Raw genomic sequence first — 27,009 nt, forward strand, 5'->3', positions numbered from 1 at the left:
CCTAATATTTTGAAGCGGAGCGTTTCATGTGTCTGAAATAACACACAGATGACGCATCAAAGAAGATCCAATGAATCCCATGGTGAAGATCAATAATAATGGTTGTGTGTGCATTGCATCCTTGTGTGAGGTACGGGTTCATTGAAAATGATGGAGGTCCCATCAACCCCAAACTTTTGATCTTACTTAATCTTTCAAGTTGGCAGAGATAGCGCCCATATAGGAATTGGATCCTCTCCTAAGCATAGGATCCTCCTGACCCAATAACACGGATCATTGGATTTGGATCTAACGGCTACAAACAGGGAGCACATCTAAAAGTTATAATAATTATAGTCGTTGAATCAAAATCCAATGGCCCGTGTTAGTGGGTTAGGAGGATCCCGAGCCTTTGCTTAAGAGAGGATCCAATTCCGCCCACATATGGTTAAAAAAAGCACTTTTACAAGTTCAAGTAACTTAAATATGACACAATTAGGTAATTGATTAGAGGGTAATAAACGCCATGAGGATACACATAAGAAGATGACAAAAACATATGATAATATGTCATTCTTCTTTGGCTAAATAGCCAAAATGGTCCCTAAGATTTGCATAACTCATCACTTTGGTCCCTAACATTTCAAAACGATAAAAGTGGTCCCTGAGATTGTCCACCATCCATCATTTTGGTCATTCCGTTAAAAACTCCATTAAGTGTCCCAGAGCTCTTGGCCGGAAGTTTGGGGAATTTTCAAAGCTTCGTAACTCAATCGTTTCTTAACCAAATTCGACCCATAATATATCAAAATAAAGATAGGAAAGAGTAAAATAAGATTATACCTATTTGGAAGCCCAATGGTTGCCAGAGATGACCTGAAAATAGCCTCAAAGTTGACTGGTCCGAGGGAAAATTGGAAAACTCTTCGGAAACTGGGTAAACTTTAAACTTTCATAACTTCTTCAATACTCAATGAAATCAAGTGATTCAAAAATGTAAATCATAGTTCTCGACGAGAGGAAGATAATGATATCTTTTTAGATGGCTAAATCAACGTGGTTTGGCCGGAAAAAGGCTCGAAAGTGGCTAACTCGAGACCAAGATAGCCACTTTCGAGCCGTTTTCAGGCCAAAACACGGCGCGTTAACCATCTAAAAAGGTACCATTCTCTTCGTCACATTGAGAACTATGATTTTCATGATTTTCGTTTTTGAATCACTTGATTTCGTTGAGTATTGAATAAGTTATGAACGTTTAAAGTTTACCTAGTTTCTGGTGAGTTTTCAAGTTTTCCCTCGGACCAGTTAACTTTGAGGCTATTTTACGGCCATCTCCGGAAACCATTGAACTTCCAAATAGGTATAATCTTATTCTACACTTTTCTATCTTCATTTTGATATATTATGGGTCGAATTTGGTTAAGAAACAATTGAGTTACGAAGCTTTGAAAATTGCCCAAACTTTCGGCCAAGAGCTCCGAGACTCTTAACGGAGTTTTTAACGGAAGGACTAAAATGATGGATGGTGGACAATCTCAGAGACCACTTTTATCGATTTGAAATGTTAGGGACCAAAGTGATGAGTTATGTAAATCTCAGGGACTATGTTGGCTATTTAGCCTTTTTCTTTTGCAATGTGTATTATTGAGTAATTCAGAAAATTATGATAATATTTTACATATAGAGATATGTAATGAATCTTTACAATAATTAAATTTTATCCTGTGTCACTAGGTGGTACATACTATTGTAACATGACCAATAATACGTAGAATTTATACAATATGCAACTCAAAACTACATGATAAGTAATAAGTACTAAGCAGGACCGAAATGACACACTAACGGTTGAAAACATGCACTCGAAGAGGAGATGTGAGAATTCAGACAATTAATGCTCTACTTTATCTCTTTCTTGTTTCTTTATGCGAACTTGGACCAAATCAATTGGGAAAGAGAGAGACGGTTGTGAATTGGTGTTGATAGGAGTATGGCAGAGCCATGTTGATGTCGACGCCGGCAACCAACATAGTATGGTGGTTCATATTCTTCTCAAAATTAGAAGAGGGAGGAGGAGAAAGAGAAGCAAAAGAATGGATGGAGTAAACAGTTGTCCACGACCTTAGGAAATTTTTATGTTTGGTTTGGTTTGTTGGAAGTAATGGAAACTTTCCTCGCAGGGTGTGGTGGGTTTAGGGTTATTAATAGAGAGGAAAACACCCATCTTTATTTTCTTTTTTATTTGGGATACTTTGGATGCGGTCCCTAATCCTTAACATTCTTTGACTAAAAACCTTAATGGTATTCAAAGTTTCATCAAAGTTTCTTGACTTTGTACACCTCATTATATTACAATTAATATTTATATTTTTATAGTTTTGACATTAATTGTTTGATATTTTATGAGATTTATTGTGACGACCTGTCCCTAATTTTACGTTTTTACAAATTTTAAAAGTGTGATTTTACGAAAATGCCCTTAGAGGCGAGGGTCTTGACTTCCGTTGACCAACGTATATTGAGGTGTATGAATTAATCCTTTAGCGTTTTCCTGAAGTACTCGACATCACGGACTCGTAGGTGCAAGCAGAAGAGGATTTGGAGTTACGGTTAAAGTTTTACGGAACTGTAAACCCGAGAAGTACTTTTGTTTAGTCACTATTTATATATTTTTATAATGTTTATATTTGATTTATCATTTAGTGATTTTTAAAGTTGAAGAAGAAGAGAAAGAAGAAGTGGGGAACAGGAGAAGAGAACAAAGAAGGGCTGCTGCCCAATTGGAGGAAAGGAAGAGATGAGACTGACCAACCAGAGAGAAGGGAAAGGAGGGAAATGAGGGAAGGTGAGAAGGAAAGGGAAATTGGGTCTCCTCTTTAACCCCTGCGACCCGGCCGAGTATCAAGGCCAAATCCGTGCATTTTCTGGCCAATTTTGCGGTGAATTGTGTTGAACCACTACCTGGATATACCACCCTAACCCTCTCTCTTCCATTGTCATCCCAAAATCAGAAGAATTTGGTGGTATTTTGGAGGAAAAACCGACGGTGGTCCGTGTGGCTGTATGGAGGTCGAATTGAAGCACACCATTCTAAGGTTCCGGCGGGTTTGAGCAAAATTGGAGCTTTTCCCGGCCAAATTGGACTTGGCCACAGGTATAAAGTTTACTCTACTCATTGAGATCTTCATTCTTGTAAATTTTGGCGGCGCGTGGCTAGGGGGCCGCTGATGTTATTCTTAGGCTAAATTAGATGCCTTGAGCTCAGTTTTGGTAATTGTATGATGTAGGTTGATTGTTGGAACCTAAATTCTCTATGTTACGTTAATAGGTCATTATTTGAATCGACGATCTGACCGTTGGATAGTCACCAAACTTAATATTTACGTAACGGGAATCCAATATACGGATCTTCCCGAATTGGATTTATAAGTTCATAAAAAAAAATATTAACCGCCACTTGGTTTTGGCAATTGGTGGAAATCCAACCGTTGGATCGTAATGGAACTTTAGGATGTTGTTCTAGAAGTATATTGTGGATCTTTGGAAGTAAGGGATCGGAAATCCGTGATGCGGATCTTCCGAATCGAACTACGTAGGGATGTGTGTTATGTAAGTTGCTTATTTTATTGATAAGAACTTTGAGACGTGATTTGATAATTGTTCTAGGGGACAATGGTTCGTGATGTCGCAATACTCATGCTAGGGAGTTGTAGCGCGGACCTCAGGTAAGTGGGTCTTTTCCTTTCTATCGTATATATATATGATTGATAATTCCACAAACGGTTATAAATTGATTATTGCATATAATTACTGTGAATGCTTTGAAGTTCTAATGCGAACTACGAATGGCTTGATCCCTGTTTAGGGTACGTAGGCAATCTAACGTGACGTTAGATGCAGCCATACCATAAATGAGAATAAATAATTGAGACAATAGCCTTGTTTGGAAAATTGTCCCATGTGAGGGACATTGGTGGAAAATGTGAGATTTAACCTTATGATTTAGTGATTGGATGTTGATCATAAATCATTGTCTAAAGGATCGAGAAATTGAAGTAAAGAATTGTAAGTATTGATAGTTTGTTAAACTAGTGTTTAGTTGAGCTTGTCACCGATAATTATTCCCGAAAATTAATAGTTCGGGAGTAGGGCGTTATAGATTGTGCATTTTACGCCACATTATTGATATATATATATATATATATATATATATATATTTGGAATGCATCAGGGCATGTCCATAAGTATATTATTGCGCATAATTATTGTGAATGCTTTAAAGTACGAAGGTGAACGTAAGATGCACAGATAAGTTCAGGTGAGTATATGTTATGAAATGTGGGATGCATGGTTATGATTACATTTTATTTAGAACGATTGAGTGATGGCATGACTATATTATGTTTTAAGCAACTCCGACATTGTCGTACAGGTTGTCTATAAGTCGTACATGCCATATTAGATGCATTTAGAGCTCATAACCCTGCACCTCGGTGTTAGTGCTCTCGCCCGAGGACAGGGCCTAACCTTCACGTGATCGTTCACCTCCTGCCCCACACACTCACCTTGGATTCAAGGTAGGTGCTAGCCTGTCATACAGACCACATTAGGTGGTTCCGACTCGTAAGTGACTTGCAATACTTCGCACAGCCTTCACGTGATCCTAGCACTTGAGTGTAATTATTTACACCCAGCATGTCGTACAGACCACTAGAGGTGGTTCTGACTAGTGTGCAGATATATGTGATGAGTTATGAGTTCAGTCATACAGGCCACAAGAGGTGGATTTGGCTGACATATTACTAAGATATTGATTGATAAAATATGGATAAGTCGTACCGGTCGATATAGGTGACTCCAACTTATGTACTAGTATTGATTGATAAGATATGGTTGTAGTCGTATAGGTCACCATAGGTGACTCCGACTGGCGTGCTAGTATGGGTTATTAAGCACATGATTATTTATATTGCTAATGAGATGTCATGTGGTGGTATACTTTTGGATTCACTGTTAGTATACTTTTGATTTCATACTTATACGTAGTATGATTTTCTAGAAACTAAACAGGTGTTACGGTGAGAGATTATATCATTTAGAAGGTCTTTATTAAAGCTTTATTTTCTGGCCCACTTACTCTTGTTTTTATCCCTCCAAGTCTAGTAGCAGAGCTTTCGTATCGACGAGGATTCGTGGCAAATCTTGGTATTGGAGATTACCTTCAATGGTATGATTTTCAATCCACTCTACTATACTTTATTTATGCTCTGACATCATGTGTGAAATGGATTCATTCCCGCTCACGGTGCACTCTTGTATTTAGGCACTTTTAGGTTTAAATTTATTCACTTTTTCCACATCATCACACTTTATGGCTTCGTCACCTTCCAGGTGTCGGCCAGCATTGCTCGATTTGGAGCCTTATTGGACATTCTTGGTCAGGTGTGTCAGTTTGGTATCAGAGCATAAGTTGGGCAGTATTGCGTTCATCACACACGTGATGTGAGCATTCTTGGTTCTCGAGTCTAATGTTTGAATCTTGCCACCTCGTCGAATACGGAAAATATGTTAGTTGTTCCTAAGTTTTGGGTAGATTTGACGACTCGTCGATCTTTAGAAGATTATTTTGGCGAGTGTCTCTAGATTATAAGCAAATAACTTTTCTGTGAAATCCTGTTTCCGGATTTCACTATTATAATCTACGTATTTGCATTATTGAGATTTTATATTATTTTTCGAAATTTTATATTATTTTATTTGAATTTAGATTTCAATTAAATTAGTTACAAAGAGTGAAGTTTAGAAAATAATTATTTAAAATTCGTTGACCTTTCGAGGTCACAAGTAACGTTTTCGAATAGATCTTGAAACCACGAATGCATAGGCGAAAGCCGTTTGCAAGTCCAGATTATAATGGTATAATTATGGACATTTGAAATCATTTACTAAACTATAGTTTTTAATTAAATAAATTCCCACTTTGTGGGAAAGAGGGCCAATCATGTAAAATTTAAGGTGGACCAATTAGAGAAAAGGGAAGTGTGGATGCAAATTTCCGCCTTCTTGATCTTGGACAAAATTGCACCTACAAAACAAATAACACCTTAGGTCAAGGCCATGAGCCACACGCGCCCACGATAAATGGGGGGGCTTTGGCCGAATAACCTCTGATGCCAAAGTTAGAATTTAGAGAGAAAAGTGTTTGAGAGTTTTGGAGAATTTTAGCAAGAGTGAAGACCTCTCTTTTTTAGAAAAAAAATAGGGTCATATATATAGGGAATGGAGGTGGCCGGCCTTTAGAGGTTTTTTGTGTGAAAATGGGTGATTTAATTGGTGATTAATGGATTAATTAGGAATTAATCCATTAATTAGCCAATTAATCTCCATTTATATGGAATAATTTGTAGGTTATGAAGTAATTACCTAAGATGAGGATGGATGAGATAATTTGGAATTGGTTACTTTTTTGGACACTCTTGGCTTGATTAAAGAATGATTGTCCACTACTCGCGTGTAGGATAACCGGTGTGTCTCAGGGGTAACTTTATCATTTTTACCAAAAATCCACGTGTCGCCTTGTGATTATTTTTGGCTCCACAGGAAGAGACTTAGAAGGCAGCACGAGAGGAAGGAAAGGAGAGGGGCGGAAGAAAAAAAAGGGGGGGGGGGAGAACGTTCTTTCACGTTCTTCCTAGTTTTCGAATTTAATTTTCTTAAGTGGAATTGAAACTGCCATGATACATTTGGAGTTCTTAGTTTTATTTAGGGTTTTCTATCATTCAATGAACTAGTCTGAACATGAATTAGAGTTGGGTAATTCGGATTGGGTGTATAGATCAAATTTCTTGATCAAGGATTTGGTTCAAAAGGTCAATTTCTTGTTAATTTTGAGTCATGTTAGTTTTGGATGTTGTATACATGATTTCTGGACTACCTGGAAGTATTTTGGTATTTGTTATATGAATTGGAAGTGGGTTGTTACGCAAGTTGCAGAAAATTGATTTCTTTGTAAAGAAAATTCAAGTTTCGAGTAGCCTTCTTTGGCTCTCAATTTCTAGGTCTTTATGTACTCCTTTGGAGAAAATTTTTAGTTGAATGTACATATGTTCATGATCGTAACCCAATTGTTTTCACTCAGTTCCGTTGAGTTTTGGTTGATCAAAACCTTATTTAAACTTGGGTCGTGAGCTGCCAAACAGCAGCAGAAAACTGGGTTTCCAGTTTCAAGGCTTCATTTTTCTTTATGGCATGACTTCTAATTTAGAGCTCCATTTTCTACAAACTTTGTATGCTTTTAGAGTACAAAACACAAGCTTCAAAACCCATTTTCTACAAACTTTGTATGCTTTTATACTTTTGATTGTAATTTTATGTTCCGATTAGGTTCTTCAAAGGAACAAAATTAATCGAATTCAAGGTAGGGGGTTCTAGGAAACCTTATATGTTTTAATCTAATTACTGCTTACTTTTAGTCAATATGTTACAAATTGATCTTAAATATTAAATTCAATATTACTAGAGACTATGTAGGGCTTAGTGGGCCTATATTGGTTAGTGAGTTATCCCAGATAATATATACATCGGTTTACGCGTATGGGAAGTCATATTGTTATATACATATATATATATATATATATATATGTTTGTTTAGTTATTTTCTTGATAATATGAATGATATGAATGATAAGGGTTATGACCATGTGATCCTAGAATCCTATTAGAAGTATTCCATAGAATTTATATGCTTGCATGATATGTATGCAAGTGGCCATGAGAAGTTGATTGAGCATGTGCCTATATTGTAAATCATAGGGGTTGAAGTAAGGGTAGATTGTGTGTTGAATTGATTGCACCATGTAGCAAAGGTATATGGATGGTCCTGCTTGGTATATCCGTGATAGGGGACCATATTATTTATGGATCGTGCTTGGTTAATCAGCGATAGGCGATCCTTATGGCCATACATACTTAGGAGTGATCATGCTTGGTTAATCTGCGATAGGTGATCACTGCCTAACAGTTTCATAGGTGTGACCCTGTTAATCCGCGATAGGGGGTCAGTACCTACTTAGTTATCTTGGTCCTGCTTGGTTAATCCGTGATAGGGGACCATATTTTCTATGGATCGTGCTTGGTTAATCCACGATAGGCGATCCTTATATCTTTGGTATGGCCATACACGCACACTTAGGGGTGATCATGCTTGGTTAATCCGGGATAGGTGATCACTGCCTAACAGATGCGTAGGAGTGACTATACTTGGTTAATCCGCGATAGGAGGTCACTGCCTACTTGGTTACTGTAGGGGTGGTTCTGCTTGGTTAATCCGCGATAGGGGCCACTTCCTGTTTGGTTACATATATGTAGGCTTCAGCAGAACTGCGTCCCTTTAGGCCTAGTTTTTAATGCACATATGAACAATGATTTTTGGGAATCTTGTGGCTTAAATTAGAAAAAGCGTTGGATGTCTGGGTGACTCCTACAGAGTTTTCAGCGACTTGATTATGATTTCATAAAGCACGATTCTATAATTGATGTTTATAGATTGTGATCGATGGTCTGTTTTTATTGAATATCACATACTTGTATTATTGTCACTCACCCAAACCTCGCAACTTATCTTAGTGCCTGATTTGCCCAGTGTACCATTCCCATAATGTAGGCATTAATTTTACATGTGACAAGTCTGGGTGGCTTACGAGAAACCGCATGACATTTTGGTTCCGATGAGTCGTCCAGAACCTGATGTTGTTGGATTTCGTTGAGTGGTCCGGAATCTTTGCTCTTGTTCATTTCCATAAGGTTATCTTAGAATCCTAGATTCGAGTGAATGGGAATTACCCACAACAAATCTTGTGAATACAAATTAGAATTACCATGTTTTTATTCATAATCCAAGTAGGGAATTATATAGTGTTCCTCGGTTAAATTCGTGAAATGATATGTTACTGCTTTCATTGATTAACATAATTAAATGCTAAGATCATGTATCTTTGATTCATGAATTGATTGATTGACGGGATTGTGGAATGACCTTGGTTATGGTTATTATTATTCTGATTATTTTAGTTGACCAATGTGGCTTGAGAATAGTATGTGCTTCGTTGGTTATTTGATATGTTACATGTTGTGGATGGAAGTATCGTACTGAATCATGGAATTTATATGATGGATGGAATCAAAATCTGGAACAGCATATTGGTTTGGTTTGTAGCCCTGAACTTGGTAATGTCATGCATGTCAAGTTCTAATAATTGATTACAGAATGTTATGTATTCCTGTTAGAACGCACTGTAATAAATGTCTAAATTAGTGAACGACAAACTACGAATGGCTTGATCCCTAATGAGAGTACGTATGCAGTCTAATGATGAGGTTAGATGCAGCCATAAAGTATACGAAAAATCACTTCAATTTTGAGGCTTGAGCGTACCTGGTACATATTCTAGAGGCGGGGTACGTTAGATATACGAATACTTTGTGACATCACATGTCAATCCTAGACGTATGTCGGGATCAGGGTGTGACATTTTCTGTCAAGGAAAGTGTGTAATTGAGATTAGTTAATGGCCCTAACGTGGGGTTAATGTACCATTATTGTGGTGTCTATAGGGATGTATGGGTCAATCTCATCACTATTGTTAACCGTCATTATTAAACCTTTTGAGAGTAGAAATCAAAAATAGTTTTGATTCCTTGGCAATATTCGAGAGAATACCACCATTCCACTTCTTCATACTACATTAGTTTTCTTGCATCTTTTCGCACAAATCCTATTTCAAATTGGTGGTCTATGTAACAAACTTTTGAAACTCAGAGTTTTCTCGTTAAGCATGTTGAATTCATAGTAGTCTTATCAATGTATAGAACCATGGAATGAACTATTTTATCCGTTATTTAAAGTTAACAATTATCATCTTTGCTTGGAAATCGAATAACATTTCTCTGTGAAGAACGTGTCCAAAATCTTTATTAACCTTACAACTTCTTAAATACACTTACTTTTTGGAACAGACTAAGTTCTGACAGTGGCAGTAGAAGAATTTAATCAGCATTTATGAGTGCACTATAATGCATCTTCCGGTTGTACGAAAAGGACATATATACTTTTGAACACTTTCAGCTTGTCCTATTCTATTTCAATTGGAAAATACGAGTATCGATATGGAGTTACCTTTAATCTATCAAGAAATGGTTTGAATGATTATAATCATTTTGTTATATGAATGGAGTTGGGAAGTATCATTATACACTCTCAGTTCGAGGTATTTTGTATGTGTAGAGAATGTGAAAATCAATAATCGTGATGTTAAACCAATGTTACGCTCATGTGGTGTTCCAATTGGTGGTAGTTTTCCTTAAGTAGAAAGCAGTATTCTTCCATCCTCAAAGCTTAAAGTATTGGCGATGGTTTATTCTCTTAAAATGGGCGTTGAAATTTCAACAACAAGACACTTGTGAAGACAACTAAGATAGAAGTGGGATGCTGTTAACTCCTCCATGTGATGTGATCAAGAAGTTCTCGTTGTGGCATGATCAAATGTAGAGGTAAGAAAGGAATGAAATCAAGGCTTTCTTTGATGTGTTTGAAGAGAATCGTCATTCTAGATACACCTCACTTTTGATTAACATTGAGAAGATTTTAAGGATAATGGCGTTATGAGAAAGCTGCTTCTAGACTTCTATACAAGTTACTCAGACCTTAGTGGATGAATTGAATCTTGTTCGTTCCACCATTAGCATGGTTGTAGCATACCATTATCTCGATTTTAGTTGCTTGTAACCACAGTTACAATTTTGGGTTAGCTATGTTACCATTGGAGTTGACATACAGAGACCTTATGCATAGTACATATTCGATAGACACTTACTTTTGTTAGAGTTATGGGTAACTACGGTTACATTCATGATTAGGAGTATGGCATCATTTGAGAGATAATATAAATATTGTATGCGCAGCTTGTGATTTACATAAGAGTATTGCGATGTTGCCTAAGAAGGTAGTGAATGAGCACGATCGAAGCGTGTATGTGTATTTCCCAATGAGGGGCAAGATGGTAATATTGCACCATTGGGAATTGTTACTTGCTTATCGAGACAACAGTGGGTTGTCGGTATAGCAAGCTGCAGACCGTAATATCAATAACTTATTCGTTGGGTTAGTTAGGCAAGTAAACAAGTAGGTCATTCTACATTAGTAATTGTATTTACTTAGTTAAGTAGTTATTTATTGTTTGGGCTTGACCCAAAGATAATACATGCTTATTTTCGAAGTACATTACGCTACGAGTGCGTTTGTGAAAAATATTTTATGCTCGTTTTTTATTTCAGTACAACTATTTTAACTTTACTTCACTACATACATATTCTGATGTTATGTTTTATACGTCTATTTTTGGACCCTATGTTTTGATAAAATATTATATTTTGGCATCGTACTGAAGGGGAAGGAAAGTTTAAGCTTGGAGGAATAAAAGAGGAATCACTGCACTCCGATCGCGACGGAATGGCATTCTCTTTTATGCAACCGCGCTCTAGTTTGATTTCTTCTTTATGTGTATATTTTCTTACAATCTTTCGGAGCATCTTATGTATAACTTGTGATTTCAAATTTCGAGGAAGAAAGTTTTTAAGGTGGATAGATTGTGACGACCTGTCCCTAATTTTATGTTTTTACAAATTTTAAAAGTGTGATTTTACGAAAATGCCCTTAGAGGTGAGGGTCTTGACTTCCGTTGATCAACGTATAGTGAGGTGTATGAATTAATCCTCTAGCGTTTTCCTGAAGTACTCAACATTACGGACTCGTGGTGCAAGCAGAAGAGAATTTAGGGTTACGGTTAAAGTTTTACGGAACTGTAAACCCGAGAAGTACTTTTGTTTAGTCACTATTTATATATTTTTATAATGTTTATATTTTATTTATCATTTACTGATTTTTAAAGTTGAAGAAGAAGACAAAGAATAGGTGGGGAACGGGAGAAGAGAAGAAAGAATGGCTGCTGCCCAATCGGATGAGAGGAAGAGAGGACACTGACCAACCAAAGAGAAGGGAAATGAGGGGGAAATCGGGTCTCTTCCTTGACCCGTGCGACCTGACCGAGTATAGAGGACAAATCCGTGCATTTTTCGGCCAATTTTCGATGAATTGTGTTGAACCACTACCTGGAAATACCACCCTAACCATCTCTCTTCCATTTTCATCCCAAATTTAGAAGAATTTGGTGGTATTTTGGAGGAAAAACCAACGGTGGTCCATGTGGGTGTATGGGGACAATCCTTAAAAATTGAAGCTAACCCAACCAATTACCACCACCCATAGGCTCCCCTCAACCTCAAGAATAAAGCCCAAGCAATGGTTGAGGCGTCGGAGTGAGTATGGAGGTCGAATTGAAGCACAATATTTTCTAGGGTTCCGGTGGGTTTAAGCAAAATTTGAGCTTTTCCCGACCAAATTGGACTTGGCCACAGGTATAAAGTTTACTCTACTCATTGAGATCTTTATTCTTGTAAAATTTGGTAATTTTTAGAAACAGTTGGATTTTCCGGCGAGTCGGGGCGACCGACCACCACCCACGGCGGCGCGTGCGGTGACGAGTTGCCAGGGGGCTGTCGATGTTATTCTTAGGCTAAATTAGATGCCTTGAGCTCAATTTTGGTAATTGTATGATGTAGGTTGATTGTTGGAATCTATATTCTCTATGTTACGTTAATAGGTCATTATTTGAATCGACAATCCGACCGTTGGATCGTCACCAAACTTAATATGTTATAGTACGTGATATTTGAGGACCATAGGAACTTGCGGATCAGGAATCTGATATATGGATCTTCCCGAATTGGATTTGTAAGTTCATAAACTAAAATATTAACTGCCACTTGGTTTTGGCAATTGCTGGAGATTCGACCGTTGGATCGTAATGGAACTTTAGGATGTTGTTCTAGAAGTATAATGTGGATCTTTGGAAGTAAGGGATTGGAAATTCATGATACAGATCTTCCGAATCGAACTACGTAGGGATGTGTGTTATGTAAGTTGCATATTTTATTGATAAGAACTCTGAGACGTGATTTGATAATTGTTCTAGGCGACAATGGTTCGTGATGTCGCAATATTCGTGCTAAGGAGTTGTAGCGCGGATCTCAGGTAAGTGGGTCTTTTCCTTTCTATCGTGTGTATATATATGTATATATATGATTGATAATTCCACAAACGATTATAAATTGATTATTGCATATAATTACTGTGAATGCTTTGAAGTTCTAATGCGAACTACGAATGGCTTGATCCCTGTTTAAGATACGTAGGCAGTCTAACGAGATGTTAGATGCAGCCATACCATAAATGAGACTAAATAATTGAGACAATAGCCTTGTTTGGGAAATTATGCCATGTGAGGGACATTGGTGGAAAATGTGAGATTTAACCTTATGATTTAGTGATTGGATGTTGATCATAAATCATTGTGTGAAGGATCAAAAAATTGAAGTAAAGAATCGTAAGTATTGATAGTTAGTTAAACTAGTGTTTAGTTGAGATTGTCACCGATAATTATTCCCGAAAATTAATAGTTCGAGAGTAGGGCGTTATAGATTGTGCATTTTACGCCACATTATTGATATATATATATATATATTTGGAAGCACTACGATATGGTTAAGTTTTGGATTTGCATCAGGGCATGTCCATAAGTATATTATTTCGCATAATTATTGTGAATGCTTTAAAGTACAAAGGTGAATGTATGATATACAGATAAGTTCAGGTGAGTATATGTTGTGAAATGTGGGATGCATGATTATGATTACATTTTATTTAGAACGATTGAGAGATGGGATGACTATGTCATGTTTTAAGCAACTCCGACATTGTCGTACATGTTGTTTATAAGTCGTACATGTTAGTGTTCTCGCCCAAGGACAGGTCCTAGCCTTCACGTGATCGTTCACCTCCTGCACCACACGCTCACCTTGGACTCAAGGTAGGTGACAGCCTGTCGTACAGACCACATTAGGTGGTTCCAACTCGTAGGTGACTTGTGAAACTTCGCACAGCCTTCACATGATCGTAGCACTTGAGCGTAATTATTTACACCCATCTTGTCATACAGACCACTAGAGGTGGTTCCGATTTGTGTGCAAGGATATGTGATGAGCTATGGGTTCAGTCGTACAGGCCACAAGAGGTGGATCCGGCTGACATATTACTAAGATATTGATTGATAAGATATGGATAAGTCGTACAGGTCGCTATAGGTGACTCCGACTTATGTACTAGCATTGATTGATGAGATATGGTTGTAGTCGTACAGGTCACCATAGGTGACTCCGACTGGCGTGCTAGTATGGGTTATTAAGCACATGATTATTTATATTGCTAATGAGATGTTGTGTGGTGGTATACTTCTGGATTCACTGTTAGTATACTTTTGATTTCATACTTATATGTAGTATGATTTTCTGGAAACTAAACAGGTGTTACGATAAGGGATTATATCGTTTAGAAAGTCTTTATTAAAGCTTTATTTTCTGGCCCCACTCACTCTTGTTTTTATCCCTCCAGGTCTAGTAGCAGAGTTTTCGTATCGACGAGGATTCGTGGCAAGTCTTGGTATTAGAGATTACCTTCGATGGTATGATTTTCAATCCACTCTACTGTACTTTACTTATGCTCTAACGTCACGTCTGAAATGGATTCATTCCCGCTCACGGCGCACTCTTGTATTTAGGCACTTTTAGGTTTAAATTTATTCACTTTTTCCACGTCATCGCACTTTATGGCTTCGTCACCTTCCAGGTGTCGGCCAGCACAGCTCGATTTGGAATCCTAGTGGACATTCCAGGTCAGGGTGTGTCATTTATAATCCTATAAATTTAAAATCCCTCATTATAATACTATTAGAAGCGGTTACAATAAAAAAATTTAAACATTTTGATTGAATAAATGGATAAAAACTATGTAAAAATAAGAAATAATAAATGGCAAAAGAATGTATCCATACAACAACAACAACAACAACAAAGCCTTTTCCCACTAAGTGGGGTCGGCTATATGAATCCTAGAACGCCATTGCGCTCATTTGTGTCATGTCCTCCGTTAGATTCAAGTACTCAAGTCTTTTCTTAGGGTCTCTTCCAAAGTTTTCCTAGGTCTTCCTCTACTCCTTCGGCCCCGAACCTCTGTCCCGTAGTCACATTTTCGAACTGGAGCTTCAGTAGGCCTTCTTTGCACATGTCCAAACCACCGGGACCGATTTTCTCTCATATTTTCTTCAATTTTGGCTACTCCTACTTTACCTCGGATATCCTAATTCCCAATCTTATCCTTTCTCGTGTGCCCATACATCCCACGAAGCATCCTCATCTCCGCTACACCCATTTTGTGTACGTTGATGCTTCACCGCCCAACATTCTGTGCCATACAACATCGCTGGCCTTATTGCCGTCCTATAAAATTTTCCCTTGAGCTTCAGTGGCCTACGACGGTCACACAACACGCCGGATGCACTCTTACACTTCATCCATCCAGCTTGTATTCTATGGTTGAGATCTCCATCTAATTCTCCGTTCTCTTGCAAGATAGATCCTAGGTAGCGAAAACGGTCACTTTTTGTGATCTTCGCTAGATTGCTCCAGTCATTAGTGTGGATAAGTATATAAATTGATAGAGATAGGAAAGCAAACACAAGATGTACGTGGTTCACCCAGATTGGCTACGTCCACGGAATAGAGGAGTTCTCATTAATTGTGAAGGGTTTACACAAGTACATAGGTTCAAGCTCTCCTTTAGTGAGTACAAGTGAATGATTTAATACAAATGACATTAGGAAAAATTGTGGGAGAATGATCTCGTAGCCACGAAACTTCTAAGTACCGGAGTGTGGTATCGTCTTGACTTGCCTTATCTGTCTCATAGGTAGATGTGGCATCTTCTCTGGAAGTACTCTTCCTCCATCCAGGGGTGGTATCTGTAACTGGTGGAGATGCACAAGGTAATGTATCAATTTCACTTGAAGCTTACTTGTAGTTTCATGCTTGGTCAAGCGAGATACAAACCATGTAGTAGGAGTCCCCCAAGTCGCCGAGCTGGGGGATCTGCTAAAAGAGGTGACAGACAAGGTAAGCAATCAGAGCTCCGGCTGATTGTTCACATTCTCCCTATCTTGCAGGCAGCATGAAGGATAAAGAGAAGAAAAATGAGGAGAGATGATATGGGATACTTTTGCTTTTGAAGAAGTAACTTTCCACAGGCTTATTCTTGAACTGGGCTGGAGGGTTTTCTGGTTTCCTCCAGAGTATAAGGCCGACTGAAGAATTTGAGGGTCAAAACAAGTCCATCAAATCTAGAGTACGTTCGACCCTGCTGATATGGGATACTTTTGCTTTTGATAGAGTAGTGGATGTATCGGCACATGTGCTGTTACGCTTGTCTCCACATGCTTCCTCGTATCCTTCTCACTTGCCTTATCTGTTCCTCAGGCAGATGCGGTATCTTCCCTGGAAGCATAAGATGTTGAAGATGAGTACTCGAGAGCAATGCCAGGTAAGTAATCAGGTAAGGGGTTCCAGGCAATCAGTTCCTGGCTGGAAGCTTGATTCTAAGTGCTGACTGATTGCTCTCTTTCTCCTTGTCTTGCAGGTAAGAACAAGGCCAAAGGAAAAGACAGGGAAAAAGCATGATATGGGATACTCTTGCTTTTAACCCTGATGATATGAGATATTCTTGCTCTAGTATAGCTTGTTTACAGAGGTATTATCGGGGGGAAAAAAAGCTGAATATTTCGAAAGGCTTTGTTGGGAGTGCCCTCTCAGATAAGAGAAAGGGTTGAGCATTTTTGCAGGTCTGCCTGTCCGTTAGGGATGGAAGTCGACATATATAGGAGTCTCCCTAACATCAAGTAATAATGCTATTCCTTTACCCTGCTTGGTTATAGCACGGTAGTGGGAGCTGCCAGCTTCACATGTTTTAACTCTGTCAGAGCACTTTGAAAAAGTGGTTTGTGGTATCTGGAAAGCTGATGTTGCGTGTGAAGATTACAGACCTGTCGGGGGTCTGGCTCTCGAGATTCGGAAAATGATGCCTCTTCGATTTTTGAGAAAGCAATCCTGCTGGGGGTCTGGCTCTCGAGATTCGGAGAGCGGTGTCTCTTCGATTTTTGAGAAAGTAATCATGTTGGGAGTCTGTCTCTCGAGATTCAGAGGACGGTGCCTCTTCGATTTTGGAGCAAGCAATCTTGTTGGGAGTGTTTTCTCGAATGAGAGTAAAGGTTGGGCATGTTTGCTAGTCTACCTTGCCACGAAGCACAGAGGTTGACACACAGGGACTTTCCAATTATCCAGCAGTGGTACTGTTCCTTTACCCTCTCTTCGATTTTTGAGAAAGTAATCATGTTGGGAGTCTGGCTCTCGAGATTCGGAGGGCGGTGCCTCTTCGATTTTGGAGCAAGCAATCTTGTTAGGAGTGTTTTCTCGAATGTGAGTAAAGGTTGGGCATGTTTGCTAGTCTACCTTGCCACGAAGCACAGAGGTTGACACACCGGGACTTTCCAATTATCCAGCAGTGATACTGTTCCTTTACCCTTGTGGGTAATACTATGGTAGCTAGACCTTCAAAATTTATGTGTCTAAACTTTGTTAGTGTTGTTTCTTTGCAATTCTTTTACCCTTCTTGGTCAGAGCGGTGTAGTGGGAGCTGCAAGCTTCACGTGTCTCAACTTTGTCAGAGAACTTTGGCAAAGTTATCTGTGGTACCCATGAGCTACTGTTGCGTGTGGGAAGTGGGTGATTGAACAGTACGATTCATGTGCTTTCTACTTCGCCAGAAATCTTCGACAGAATGCCCATAATTTCCGCAAAGCTGAGTGTGCGTGTGATAGGTGCTGACAAGGCTGGAAAAGTAGGTGCCTCTTCGATTTCTGAAATCGGCCCTCGTGGTCTCTGAGCAGCCCAGCTTTTGAGAAAGCAAGCCTCTTCGATTTCTGAGATCGGCCTTTGTGGTCTTTGAGCAGCCCAGCTTTTGAGAATCTCTGAGCAGCCCAGCTTTTGAGAAAGCAAACGCCTCTTCGATTTCTGAGCAGGCGCCTCTTCGATTTCTGAAGCTTCATCGAGTGCAGATTTTTATAGGGGCTGACATTAAGTTCCAAAGCACACTTGAATATCCACCAGTAGAAGCTCCATTCTTGCACTTCTAAGATCTTGATTTGTCCGACCTCTTATCTCTTCAACACCTTTGAAAATGTCTAGCCCCTCCGACCGTCGTTTTGACTTGAACCTTGTTGAAGAGGCAGCCCCGCCTTCTCCAGACAACATATGGCGCCCATCCTTCGTCTCCCCTACTGGTCCTCTTACCGTTGGGGATTCCGTGATGAAGAATGATATGACCGCTGCGGTAGTGGCCAGGAACCTTCTCACTCCCAAAGATAACAGACTACTTTCCAAACGGTCTGATGAGTTGTCTGTTAAGGATTCTCTGGCTCTCAGTGTTCAGTGTGCAGGTTCTGTGTCTAATATGGCCCAACGCCTATTTGCTCGAACCCGCCAAGTTGAATCATTGGCGGCTGAAGTGATGAGTCTCAAACAGGAGATTAGAGGGCTCAAGCATGAGAATAAACAGTTGCACCGGCTCGCACATGACTATGCTACAAACATGAAGAGGAAGCTTGACCAGATGAAGGAATCTGATGGTCAGGTTTTACTTGATCATCAGAGATTTGTGGGTTTGTTCCAAAGGCATTTATTGCCTTCGTCTTCTGGGGCTGTACCGCGTAATGAAGCTCCAAATGATCAATCTCTGATGCCTCCTCCTTCTAGGGTTTTGTCCAATACTGAGGCTCCGAATGATCCCCCTCCGGTGCCTTCTCTTTCTGGGGCTCTACCGACTGCTGAGACTTCTCCTAAGCAACCTTTGTGAAGGCTCCCTCTTGTTTGTTTATTTTGACTCAAGTATATGTACATATTTGTAACTTATCGGGGATATCAATAAATAAGCTTTCCTTCATTTCAACGTATTGTGTTAAATACACCAAAGCCTTATTCGCTAAGTTCTTTGAATTTTCTTTTGTTGAAGCTTGTATGTTGAAGCTTTGTGAGTGGAGCATATAGGTTGAGGTAGTGTTCCCTTAATTTCCCGAGTGAGGAAAACTTCTCGGTTGGAGACTTGGAAAATCCAAGTCACTGAGTGGGATCGGCTATATGAATCTTAGAACGCCATTGTGTTCTGTCCTGTGTCATGTCCTCCGTTAGATCCAAGTACTCTAAGTCTTTTCTTAGGGTCTCTTCCAAAGTTTTCCTAGGTCTTCCTCTGCCCCTTCGGCCCTGAACCTCTGTCCCATAGTCGCATCTTCTAATCGGAGCGTCAGTAGGCATTCTTTGCACATGTCCAAACCACCGTAACCGATTTTCTCTCATCTTTCCTTCAATTTCGGCTACTCCTACTTTACCCCGGATATCCTCATTCCTAATCTTATCCTTTCTCGTGTGCCCACACATCCAACGAAGCATCCTCATCTCCGCTACACCCATTTTGTGTACGTGTTGATGCTTCACCGCCCAACATTCTGTGCCATACAGCATCGCCGGCCTTATTGCCGTCCTATAAAATTTTCCCTTGAGCTTCAGTGGCATACGGCGGTCACACAATACGCCGGATGCACTCTTCCACTTCATCCATCCAGCTTGTATTCTATGGTTGAGATCTCCATCTAATTCTCCGTTCTTTTGCAAGATAGATCCTAGGTAACGAAAACGGTCGCTCTTTGGTATTTCTTGATCTCCGATCCTCACCCCTAACTCGTTTTGGCCTCCATTTGCACTGAACTTGCACTCCATATATTCTGTCTTTGATCGGCTTAGGCGAAGACCTTTAGATTCCAACACTTCTCTCCAAAGGTTAAGCTTTGCATTTAACCCTTCCTGAGTTTCATCTATCAACACTATATCGTCTGCGAAAAGCATACACCAAGGAATATCACCTTGAATATGTCCTGTTAACTCATCCATTACCAACGCAAAAAGGTAAGGACTTAAGGATGAGCCTTGATGTAATCCTACAGTTATGGGAAAGCTTTCGGTTTGTCCTTCATGAGTTCTTACGGCAGTCTTTGCTCCTTCATACATATCCTGTATAGCTTGGATATATGCTACTCGTACTCCTTTCTTCTCTAAAATCCTCCAAAGAATGTCTCTTGGGACCCTATCATACGCTTTTTCCAAATCTATAAAGACCATGTGTAAATCCTTTTTCCCATCTCTATATCTTTCCATCAATCTTCGTAAGAGATAGATTGCCTCCATGGTTGAGCGCCCTGGCATGAACCCGAATTGGTTGTCCGAAACCCGTGTCTCTTGCCTCAATCTATGCTCAATGACTCTCTCCCAGAGCTTCATTGTATGACTCATTAGCTTAATTCCCCTATAGTTCATGCAATTTTGTACATCGACCTTATTCTTGTAGATAGGCACCAAAGTGCTCATTCGCCACTCATTCGGCATCTTCTTCGTTTTCAAAATCCTATTGAAAAGGTCAGTGAGCCATGTTATACCTGTCTCTCCCAAAACTTTCCACACTTCGATTGGTATATCGTCTGGGCCTACTGCTTTTCTATGCTTCATCTTCTTCAAAGCTACACCCACTTCTTCCTTCCGGATTCTACGATAAAAAGAGTAGTTTCTACACTCTTCTGAGTTACTCAACTCCCCTAAAGAAGCACTCCTTTCATGTCCTTCATTGAAAAGATTATGAAAATAACCTTTCCATCTGTCTTTAACCGCGTTCTCTGTAGCAAGAACCTTTCCATCCTCATCCTTGATGCACCTCACTTGGTTTAGGTCCTTTGTCTTCTTTTCCCTTGCTCTAGCTTATCAAAGTACTTCTTTTGTGTGTCCCGTGTAAAGTTGATAGGAGCATATGCTCCCAAACAACTTTGAGTGGAGTCGTTCGAAAAGAAGTTTCTATAGCCCCCTTGCTCATTTAACACTGTATCCGGGTGCCGATGGAGATACAGCGACCCTTGCTCACTTATCACTGTGCTCAGGCCACACAGCGCGCCACTTACGGGTGACGCCTTAGCTTTAGCGCGATTTCGTTCTGGATTCATTTTCATAAGGATTCGACGTGATCATGGAGTGCCGGCTGTCGACTACCTGACGCCCTCCCCCTCCTCCTTTATCCGGGCTTGGGACCGGCAATGTAAGATAAACTTACACGGCGGAGTTAAAAGAATGTATCCATAGTGTTAAAAAAATTGGTACATTTCACATATAACAAAGTGGTACATTAATAAAGAAGAATGGGTACATTATAAATAAATTAGGGTACATATAAAAGATTAAAAAATTATGAGTACAAATGAATTTTTAAAAAATATAGGCGCTAAAAGAAATTAATACATGGGTACAAAATAAAACTAAAAAGAAAATACTACAAATTTAAAAAAATGTTGCAAATTAAAAGTGGGTACAAACTAAAAATATAAATATATGATACAAAGTTTAGGCATAAAACATAAATATACCATATGTAATTTTTCTATCATTGATTAAATATACAATGTCACGTGACGGTATACACATGGGTACAAACACAAATAAAACTTTAAAAAATATGGGCACAAAAAGAAACTAATATATGGGTACAAATTAAAAATGAAAAAAAAATTGGTACAAACTAAAAATAAAAATATATGATAAAAATTTAGCCATAAATATAAATATACTAATTGTAACATTTTTAACACTAAAGGAATATATTTTAAAATAAAAATATTTTATTATTCAAATAATTAATGATGTTATTACCAAGGACCTTGATAAAAAATTGAACATGAATAGAATTTTAATCAATGGAGTAGCAAAAAGAAGGATGTGAACCTAATTTCTCCTTTTTATTTTCTTATTTATTAAAGGTAAATTTGATAATTTGGTGAATAAAATTGTTCAATTGGGTGTAATGGTAAATTAGATGAGTCCAAATAAAAATTTCTCATATATAATACATTACAAGGAATCATTAGTTTATTGGTATTCCTCTTCACTGATAAATGAGAGGTGTTATGTTTGAATCTAAAAAATAATGAGTTCACAACTAATTTGTTTTCCTACCCCATAATGCAAATATAGGCTGACTCATTAGCTAAAAATGAAAATAAAGACAGACGAAAATATATTGTAAATAGACATAAACTGATGACAAAAATACGTTATCACACTTTTGTTCTAAAAACAAATACAACACAAGGAGAAAAAACATGTATAAAGGAGTATAATAATATGACGTGAAAGAACGATAATAACGTTATATGTCTACAACCCAAGTTGTGTTATATTTAATTATAATTAAGTATGGTTATATCTTATTTCATGTGGACGCTATATGGGATTTAACATTTCTTGGTTCTTTATTAGTTTTGATGGTTGCAGCGAACCTAAGATGTTGTTGAACTGATCTATCCGAACAAAGATATAGATTGATTTATTTTCTTCTTTCTTGCAAACAGTGTTCTGGCATTAAGGAAAATAGGAAAAGGGATTCCCGGATTCCTTTCCACCTAATCTTCCTAATCTTCCTAAGACATCTAGTCCGGAATTCGAATCATTAAAATTTGATCTAACGGCTACCGTTATTATCACTTTTAAAGAACTCCCTATTTATAATCGCTGGATTCTAGACTAGGTGGATTATCCCTTTCCGGAAAATAGAAAGCGGAAGAGTATAAAAGTAGTGTTAAATTGTTAACCTAAGTACAAATAGGATTCCAGCAGGTAGATTAGATAGATACATCACTATTTCCATCTAAATTTTCTGCAGAGAAAGACTGAAAGATTCTCTGAGGTTCTTCGATAAGAAGGTGGATTGTTTGCCCTCCCATTTCCATACTCTTCTCATCTTGTTCTGTTTGTATGGTCACGGTTAAACCACGTCAATATTTTATATTGATTTTTTTATAAAAATAATAAAACAAAAAATAATATGAATATAAAATGTTGACGTGACTTAACTGTGACTACATAAAACAGGAAAGAATGAGACAAATATGGAAATAGGAGGGTAGACAATCCACTCCCTTCAATAATAACCCCAGATCATTTTTTCTGATATTTTATGTCAATTTGTTGACCTAGTCAAACATTGCTACTCTAAAATATTTATTTTCAAATATCTATTCATCATAGACTCATGGTTTAATTTTGGATAAAAAAAAAACAAAGAAACTAGGTAGTTTATTAACTTACCATGGCATAATTAAACCTAACCATGGGATTAATATTCTAAATAGAAATGTTATATTATGATTTAGCAGTATTCATCTTCATATATAAGTGAGAGGTGTTAGATTTTATTTTTGTCAATGATAAATTTGAATTATATTATTATTAATCCATTATGAGACTAATCATATATTTTCTCTCTATTAAAGTAAATAATATTGTTTGTTAAAATTTAAAAAATAAAGAGTTTTGACATAACAATAATTAGCTCAAATGCTTTGGACTTTTATTTATTTTGCTTGGCTTTTTATTTTTTATTTTTAATATTTCAATGGGTTTTTTAAAAGGAAAACTAATGAAAAAAGTTTAAAAACTTTGAGTTTTAACGATAATGACAAAATAAAGGGTAAAGTGAATAATACAATGATTGATTTTTTAGTATAAAATGTAATTTTTCGTTAAAATGAACAATACCACATACTTTTGGTTAAAACTCTCTTTTTTTAAAAGTGACGGTGGTGATGGTGGTTCTCGAACCTTTTATAGTACCATTCAACAGCCATCATCCCTGATTCGGTTGCTTGCCCACCTCATAATATCCAAAAAAAAAAAACTAAATTAATTTAATTTTAACTTAATTAAATATTATATAATTCTTTACATGTTGCTAAACCTCATATCTCCATTTCTTCGTTTCACACTGTGAATCAAAACCACCACTTCTCTCTCTCTCTCTCTCTCTCTCTCTCTCAGACATGGGTTATGGCTGCCCCACCTTGATCTTTTGAATGGAACCTCGAACAGAGAAGCAGCTTCTCTTTTGGGGAAGGGAAAAGGCTGGAGAACAACCCCTGTTCCTCTCTCTCTCTCTCTCTCTCTCTCTTTCTCTCTCGTCTTCTGTATATTCAAACCCTAATTGACCTTTAACCCAAAAATAGTAAAAAGAAGAAGAAGGGATTGGATCTCCGACAACACTAATAGCTTTCCGTTCTTTCTGCAACAGTCTCTTTCTGCAACCATCAATTTTCATGATCCGTGTCTGCATCCGTGGCCTTGGGTTCTTTATTATTCTCTTGTTCACGCACGCACACGGCATACCCTTTTGCAGCTCCAGGACAAACCACCTACCAAGCTTTGTCCTCTCCTCTCCTTTCAGATCTCAGTTCGGCTTTCATTAATTCCAGCAGGCATGCATCCATATGGCTTCTTGTACGCTTGTAGTGGTACTTTCTCAACAGCTTAGTTCACCTCTCTCTCTCTCTCTCTCTCTCTGTACCTTGTTTGTTTGGTAGCTTGCTCTTCTTAAATGAGTTTGTATTTTAAGTAACCAAATATCTCTCTACTCCTTCATATCTTTGTCCCTCCGGTTCGTCTTTCCATTTCTCTCTCTCTTTCTCTCGCATGGATTCTGGCAACAGTGGGAGTATGCAATCCTCCAGCGGCGGCGATGACGAGTACGATTCGCGCGCCGAGTCAATCTCCGCCGTGCTCAGTAACCCACCGAGTCAACTCGGTCCCATGTCTAACCCACCACCACATCACCATCACCACCACCAACAAATGGACCCTCTATCAAACATGTTCGATCCGTTATCATCCAGGCTCACCAACCCAAATCCGCTCCTCAATTTCGACATGATGTGGTCCAAAACCTTAAGATCCGATCCCAATCCCACCGATCTAGCCGGTCTCAGCCAACCCTTATTGACCAGTCCCTGTATTAACCAATTAGGACAAAGCAGAGGCGGCGCAGCCGCCGCCGGAGGAGGAGGCGTGTCGTCTACTTTTGCGGCGCTTCAGATTCCACAAGACAATCAAAACGTTTCCGCCTCTTTTTCAGCTCCCAACAACCAAACCCACAACAACGGTGTTGTGCGGAATCCGAAAAAGAGGTCGAGAGCGTCGAGGCGAGCACCAACGACGGTGCTGACAACGGACACCACAAATTTCAGAGCCATGGTTCAGGAATTTACAGGTATCCCTGCTCCTCCATTTTCTTCTTCCTCACCTTTCGCGAGGAGCAGATTGGACCTTTTTGGCAGTGCTGCTGCTGCCTCTTCATTGATGAGATCAGCAGGAGGCGGAGGAGGAGGAGGGGGTCTGGGTTTGGACGCTCCTCCTCCATACCTTTTGAGGCCTTTTGCGCAAAAAGTGACGCACCAACCACCATCTTCATTGCTTGATCCTATTAATTCATCCTCCACAAATCACAATCTCCTCAATGTGCAAAACCAAAACCCTTCATCATCATCATCTTCTTCACAAGTTCTCAATTTCCAATCCCTTTTTCAGTCCCAACAACAAAGTCCTAAATACCCATTAATGTCCGTTACTTCACCACCTCATCATCATCAAGCAGGCTCTTTGGGGGGTCCTCCTCATCAACATTTTGGTTTGACTCATCCGCAGCAGCAGCAGGTTAATGTTAATGCGCTTTCCAACAACATCGTATCTTCCTCGGACGCCGCGCTTTCCAGGCACGACACTGGTAATGGTCCAAGCTGGGGTACTGACAAAACAGGGTCCAACAAGAACATTGACAACAGCAACAATATCGTTGATCATCAAAGACTAATGAGTTCTATCAATGGCAATTACGGCAATGGGAAACTCAACTACTCGGCTGCTGGTCCTTCGTCGAATATTGTACTTCATGCCGGCAGTGTACCTTCATCTACTACTGCTGCTGCTACTACTACCACTCCTCGAAGCGAAGGTATGGTGGAATCATGGATTTGCTCCTCAGATTAGGCTTTTTCTCAACAACCAAAATCATTACACTAAAATTCATCAAATCTTGCTCTGTGGGTTGTCCTCCCTCCATTTTAACCATGACCACCACCAACATAATTAAATTATGAGGACACTTTTTGTTTCCCTTTGCTCTTTCTCTTTAATTATATGTAAATAATAGACTCCCTCTTTCTTTTTCTTTTTTCTGTTCATACTTTATACACGAGCCGTTTATATATTTTGGGTCTTTTTGTGACTCCAATACTAAATTGTGTGTTCATACATGGCTTTGGTCAAGTTGGACCACTGTTGTAATTAGCTGCAACCTGAATGCATGCATGATTCTTTCCCGAACATCCTTTTTCACAAATGAGCGGTTTAGTTAAATCTCAACCGTTCTTTATTGTTTTTTTTTCATGCTTGTTGATGCTTAGGGAGCGAAGTTCTAACCTGGAATAGATCTCCGGAATATCGATGATCAAGCAGATAGGTAGAAAATATTTAATAAATAATACATATAATTAAATATATCTGAATCCAAGAAGCAAAATGTACTCGTATTAGCACTGCACCGCACCAAATGGCCTGAGAATAGAGGGGGCGTTGGAGATGAGCGAAATGTGTAGTTGCACGGAAAGGGATCCTCTTCAGATGTCTTTTCACCAAATTCATCTAGTTCGGAATCCGCACTATTAGAATTTGATCTAACGGCTACAGTTATTATCACTTTTAAAAAGATTCTCTGTTTGTAAACGTTAGATCAAATTTCAATGGTCCGGATGCCGGACTAGGTAGAAAAGGATCCGCACAGGCTTCAAATTTTAAAGGGTTCCAAAATTTTGCCATCTATTATTATGTAATAATGTTCTATATTTACAAAATGACTCTTGTTAGCATTTAAAATCTCATTGCATTCTTTATAAGAGTTTTTTTTTTTTAATATAAAAGGATAATGCTAGGATGATTAAATTTATAAATTAAATAATGTCTCTAATAGGAAATGAGCATGTATATTAACGTTTAAGTAATAATCCAATAATCTAATCATCGACTCATATGTTTAATTTATAAAATTTTGTCTACAAATTTAGT

The 27,009-nt window shown here is 38.6% G+C and overlaps 1 protein-coding gene across 1 annotated transcript; it reads left to right on the forward strand.

Annotated features, from left to right (window-relative positions):
• Nucleotides 1-23,877: 23,877 nt before the first annotated feature.
• LOC103432654 (uncharacterized) lies at nucleotides 23,878-26,271 on the forward strand. Its single transcript, XM_008370861.4, has one exon. The coding sequence runs from the start codon at nucleotides 24,586-24,588 to the stop codon at nucleotides 25,933-25,935; it is 1,350 nt and encodes a 449-aa protein (XP_008369083.2). The 5' UTR covers nucleotides 23,878-24,585; the 3' UTR covers nucleotides 25,936-26,271.
• Nucleotides 26,272-27,009: the final 738 nt, after the last annotated feature.

Source organism: Malus domestica, chromosome 01 (assembly GCF_042453785.1).
Source record: "Malus domestica chromosome 01, GDT2T_hap1".
Lineage (NCBI taxonomy): Eukaryota > Viridiplantae > Streptophyta > Magnoliopsida > Rosales > Rosaceae > Malus > Malus domestica.

Bases quoted from the DNA above. Each gene is read 5' to 3' on its own strand.
- LOC103432654 (XM_008370861.4), top strand. From the start codon at position 24,586: ATGGATTCTGGCAACAGTGGGAGTATGCAATCCTCCAGCGGCGGCGAT.